At 37.6% G+C, this 6,000-nt stretch overlaps 1 protein-coding gene across 1 annotated transcript in view; it reads right to left on the bottom strand.

The window, feature by feature from the left end:
• Positions 1-4,827: 4,827 nt before the first annotated feature.
• ERCC8 (ERCC excision repair 8, CSA ubiquitin ligase complex subunit) overlaps positions 4,828-6,000 on the bottom strand; it is a 57,162-nt gene continuing 55,989 nt past the window's right edge. The window contains exon 12 of the mRNA XM_074200166.1: positions 4,828-5,096. Coding sequence (XP_074056267.1) covers positions 5,028-5,096 — 69 coding nt within the window. The 3' untranslated portion in view covers positions 4,828-5,027. The remainder of the gene's footprint in view (positions 5,097-6,000) is intronic.

The raw sequence follows: 6,000 nt of genomic DNA, 5'->3' as shown, positions 1-6,000 counted from the left end.
TCTCTTTTATCTGATAGTTCTGGAATTTGGCCACAACATTCCTTAAGTGTTTTCATTTTAGGGTCTTTTTTCTGGAGGGGATCAATGTATTCTTTCAATAACTACTTTGCCAGGGCGGCAAGGTGAGATGTGGGTTACATGGTCTTTAAGATAGAATGATAGTGGGGCAGCTAGGTGGTATAGTGGATAAAGCACCGGCCTTGGAGTCAGGAGTACCTGGGTTCAAATCCAGCCTCAGACACTTAATAATTACCTAGCTGTGTGGCCTTGGGCAAGCCACTTATCCCCATTTGCCTTGCAAAAAAACAAAAACCTAAAAAAAAAATAACTAATTTGCCTTCTGGTTCCATGATATCAGGGCAGTTTTCTATCACTAGATCCTGTAATATTAAGTCCAGGCTTTTTTTCTCTTCAATGTTGTCAGGAAGTCCTATAATTCTCAGGTTGCCCCTCCTCGATCTATTTTCAAGGTCAGTGGTTTTTCTTCTATTTTTTCTATTTTTTGATTTTGTTTAACTGGCTCTTGCTGTCTTATGGAGTCATTAGTTTCTGCAGACTCCATTCTTTTTTTTTTAGGGAGGAGTTTTCTTCATTAACCTTTTGCAACTCCTTTTCCAATTGGTCAATTCTACCTTTGAAAGAGCTTTCCATTTGACCCATTGGGGTTTTGAGAGAATTATTTTCTTTTTGCATTTGCCCAATTGAGGATCTGAGAGAATTATTCTCATTTTGTATTTGTCCAATTGATGATGTGAGAGATTTATTCTCATTTTGTAATTGTCCAATTGAGGATCTGAGAGATTTATTCTCCTTTTGTATTTGTCCAATTGTATTTTTTAGGGATTTGTTTTCTTGTTGCATGGTATTAATTGTCTCTCCCAAATTTTCCAGTTGATTTTTAAGCTCCTTCCTTATTTCTTCAAGGAAGTCTTTCTGTTCTGAAGACCAGATCATATTCTCCTCAGAGGTTCCAGGTCTTTCTGAGTTAGGGTCTTTCCCTTCCAGAATTTTTCTATGTATCCACCTTTGTGCTGACCCTTCTTCATTTTTCTAAGACCTTGAGTTGGGGAGGGGATGGTTCACAGGGGCTTAGGATCGCTAAAGGCTTTACTCACTGAATGCAATTTCTCTCTCTGGCCAGTAGGAGGTGCTGGTTGCTTTCTCTGGAGTGTCTGTGACCTTGATTGAGGCCTTCTCCCTTTGCTTGAAGGGAGGGGTTGGAGCTATTGAATTCTTTTTATTTCAATCGATGGTGGGCTTTACTCTAGCCTGAGGTCATTCACTCTCCATTGTCAGCTGGGCTGATCTTTTGCTCACACACCTGGGCCTGAGGCAGAATTAGTCTGCAAATGTTTGTTCTGGGAAGAGGCCTGAGCTGCAATGAAGGTGGACTCAAGAGTTCCTCAGACCAGAGTAGCCCAGGGATGGTGTCTGCAGCTCTCTTGCACCAGGACTCCCCCACCCCCTCAGGCAATCTCCGGAGGGACAGCACCAACACCAGTGCCTCTGCTCCCTAGTTGACTCAAGCCCCTGCTGTCTAGCCCCACCACTGATCCAGCAGGTCCAGCTCTTGGGCCCTCAGATTCCCAGCTCCACTTCAGCTGCTAATCTGACTGATCTGGGGCTGAACCACCTTCTGAGCTCAGACTCACCAACCCAAATTTGGCCAATGCTGTTGCCATAGACAAATCCTGAGGCAGATGTTCTTTCTTCTCACTTTTCTTTCTGGGTTTTGTGGGTCGGATTTCTGTTAAGAAGTTTGTTTCATATGATAGATAGGGAAAGATCAGGAGACTTTAGAACTGTGCCTGTCTTTTCTCCGCCATCTTGGACAGAAGTGGGAAGTATAATTTCTTGAAGGCAGCCTCCAAATGAGTCTATTCTTCCTCGACAAAACCCATCATAAGGCTCCTTTAGCATCTCTTCCCTCCTATGGGAATATTTGTAATGTTATCATTTCATTTCCCTTTATTGGATGAAAATCTATTCCTAGTCTTCATATTTTAGTCCCTTCCATCCATTGCTGTTAGCCTTCTTTTCCACAGATTCCATCTTTTGCCTCACATCTCCCCACTTTTTATTTCTCACTGATTTATTACTTCTCACCTTCAGAAAAGATTTGCTAATAGAGCAAATTTAGTCCATATACCATTAATTTAATTAACTTAGTACATGTAACATTAATTCTGTTTCTTGCTTTTTATTACCTAGTTACCTAATTCATACATCTATGTTGGCCAACCTGTGACTTGAAGATGACCCGATTATCAAGTCATCTTTTTTTTTTAAGTTGAATGTCCTGAGGCAACACTTATGCAAAGTTGGCAAAGCTCATAAATGTGCTGTTTTCAGGGCACTAGGTGGCAGTGGAAAGACCATGGGCCCTGGAGTCAGGAATACCTGAGTTCAAATTTGGCCTCAGACACTTAATAATTACCTAGGTGTGTGGCCTTGGGCAAGCCACTTAACCCTATTTGCCTTGCAAAGAACTAAAATAAATAAATAAATGTGCTCTTCTCAAAACCACATCAAGTCTCATGCACTATTCCTCAAACCTGTTCTTTGCTTCTCTGCCTATTAGATTGGTGAACGGGGGGTAGTGAGCCCACAAAGTCACCTCAGTAACTGGCTTCCTTTCCAATACTCATTTTCTCCCTAGGGTCTGAAGCTTGCTCTTTTCTCAGCTGCCCCATAGTCTGTCTATGGCACACTGTGGACACTGGGAGCTGCATTCTCCAACCCAATAAATGGGTTGCTCTGATTCCGGTATTGTCAGTTCTTTCACAACCCCTCCAGTCCTTGGCCACCTGTCAATCTTTAATATCTTAGGTTACCTCCCCCCCCCCCATTCACTTAAAAAAATTACCTATAAACCATTAAAAAATTGTTTCATTGCTTAGATATTTGACAAGAATTCTATTTTTACTTTATTTTGGTCATGCTCAAAATATTTACATGTCAAATGTCCTAACCATCTCTACTTTTTATTCTAGAAATAGCTCTCTTGTTGAAATTTTTCCTTCTTCACTGATGTTTAAGGTCAGTTTTGCAGGACCAATTTCTTCCCCCCTCTTTTTTGGTAATATTCCATTACATTGTTTTCTCAAATTTCTTCTAACTGTAAAGTAATCCAGAGTTATTAGAAATGGCCTTTTGATAGTTGAAAGCTTTTTTTTTTTTGCTTGTTAATGTCATTGAAATTGTGAAGCACTGAGTTTTTTCTTCTGATAGCAATCTGTGGAACCAATTCATCAAGTGTTTTAATGTCTATATTGAAGAATTCTTGAGGGTTTTTTTCATATTATATTTTATATTAGTGTTGCAATGGGTGGAGGAATTTGTTCAGATGATTCTCCCCAATCATCTTATGAAATTACTAGATGTAAAGATGATGGAATCATAGATTTAGACTAGGTGGAAGCACCTCACAATCAAACATCATGTCCCAACCCTATTTTAAAGATGAGAAAGACTCAGGGATTAGCCTGTTTAAAGGAAGTGTGAAGAAGTGGTTATACTTTTCTCTTTAGAAAATGTGATAAACTTCCAAAATCTTTGTTTTTAGTTCTTCCAATATCAAAATTTTTTTCTCCCTCCCATATCCCCTTTTCAAGGAAAAGGACAACCCTTATATGCATGGTCAAGTAAAATAAATTTTCACATTAGCCAGATCAGAAATGTGTCTCATTCTGCATATTTTAGTCTATTACCTTTATGTGAGTTAAATGGCTTTTCATCATCAGTCTTATAGTATCATGGTTAGTCATCACATTGATCAGAATTGTTTCAGCTAAAATGTTACTGTTCAAATTGTTCTTTTGATTGTTTATTCTCTTCTCCATGTTATTGGTTTAACATTTGAGAACTTTGGCTAACTTTCTTGCCAGATTAGGCACTCGAATAGATTATAGTATCATTTGGCACTCTTCCCTGGGCTGCTCTGATTGGTGGCTGAAAACTCAATCTCTATATTGGGTAGGCCATGCTTCATAGGCCACAATGGAATCTGCCAGAACACTAGAGTCTCTACAATATGAGCATATTGCCATCAACCTTGCTGAGAAACACTTCTCCATGGTGTGCAAAACAAAAAACCCCTACCAACAATTTTGCTACTAGAAATCTACTACAGTGCAGATATGTACCTAGATTAAAACTTCCTTCTTTGGCAACCACTTCTCTATATGTATTATATTCCCCTATTAGCATATAAGATACTTGAAGGGAGGGAAATGTTTCTCTTTGGAATTTGTATTCACAGGGCCTGTACATGGTAGGTACTTAATACCTGATGACTAACAAAAAGAAAATTTAAATATTGAATTGCTATGTCATATCTCCTCCCGCCCATTTAACCCTAATGAGGTTAAATGATTTGCCTGCAGTTACACAGCTAACTCAAGTTCTGACTCCATTGACCTCATTGAGTGTCACATAAGAAGTCACAGGGAAGATAAATTCTTTAGTTCTTTAATTTTATGGCTTTATATTGTAAGTAGTCCCATTATTCTGTTGCAATTTCTATTAGGGCTATAAATTTATACATTTGAAAGAAACACCAATCAAGCCTCCTTCTGTGGCGGTGAAATTAAAATAATGCAACTCTTAAGAGTTTATAAAATACTTTCCTCACAATATCTGTGGAGGCAGATAGCACAAATATTATTGTCCTCATATTTTAGGGGAAGGAACTGAGAGTCAGAAAGGTCAAATGGCAAGCCTGTAGGCAAATATCTAAGAAGTGAATCCAGGCATTCTAGTCATCATTCCAGGATACAGTTTAACTCTCTAAAGAAAAGTGTGTAAAGCAAAGAAAGGCAGTTTTATTAGCTGGTACGTCATTCTTTTTGTTAATTTAGTTTTTTATTCATTTTTAACTTAAATATAAAAAGAAAAAAGATTTACATCTGCTGATATTTTATTCTTACAATTTTATAAAATGTCTGGACAATAGAAAATTGTCTAAATTCCAGATTCTCATCAAAGGAGAGCATAAAGTTACTTTTATCCTATCAAGTAATTTAAATTCATCCCTCTTCATCACTACTGCTCCATGCGTCTTCAAATGCTGGATTTTTCTGCAAATGAGATACAACCTAAAAAGAAAAGGAAAGATCTCATTTTTTTTTTGCCTTAATTTACCACGATCTGAAGAAAGTAATGTGAAATATGAGGACATCTTAGCTGCTAATACAAAAGATGAAGTTGATATAGAAGATTACCTGATTAAAAAGCAAGTTCAACTGGTAAGAGAGAAAGTTTACAGAGGTCTAAAAAGTACTGGTAGGCAAGAGATTAGACCTTCAACTAATATGGCTGATTTAAAAAAATACACACATTGTATACTTATACACCTGTCCCTTCAAAGTTACTGCTTTGGAAATTAAGAACAAATTCATTTCAGTGAAACTCTATAGCTCAAAATATCTGTGAAGTTCCTCTTATGCAAATCTCATTATGGCCTTTGGATTGTCCTCACCTTGGGAGAGATTTGACTTTTGTAAAGTGGCAAAAGCAATTTGGTGCATCATTGGGTGAATCAAAAGCATAGTCAAGCTGTAAAATAATGTTTTTGGCAAAAGAAACAATAATACAAAAGTGGGTAGGACTAAAATAATGACCGTTGGAAGATCTGAGTTCAATTCTGATCACTTACAGTATCTCAGTGATGTCAGATAAGATATTTAACCTCCTCTCCAACTCCAGTTTCCTCATCTACAAAATGAAGGAACTGACTGAGATGGCATTTGAAGTAGATTTATGACTCCTTAAGATCCAATTTTTAAAAAAGATTTCTTTTCTCATATATCCTTCCTAGATAAATTTGAAAGGTCAGTTACATGGTGTAATCAATAGAATACCAGACCTGGATTGAGGAGGGTTTATTTTTAAGTGTTCAAATTTGCCTCAGTCTTACTAGTTGTGTGACCCTAGGCAATTCATGTAACCCTGTTTGCTTGTTTCCTCAACTATAAAATGACATGGAGAAATACATGGCAC

Source organism: Macrotis lagotis, chromosome X, assembly GCF_037893015.1.
Source record: "Macrotis lagotis isolate mMagLag1 chromosome X, bilby.v1.9.chrom.fasta, whole genome shotgun sequence".
NCBI lineage: Eukaryota > Metazoa > Chordata > Mammalia > Peramelemorphia > Peramelidae > Macrotis > Macrotis lagotis.
Note: the sequence above shows the minus strand (reverse complement) of the source record. Positions and strands in the feature narration are given on the sequence as shown.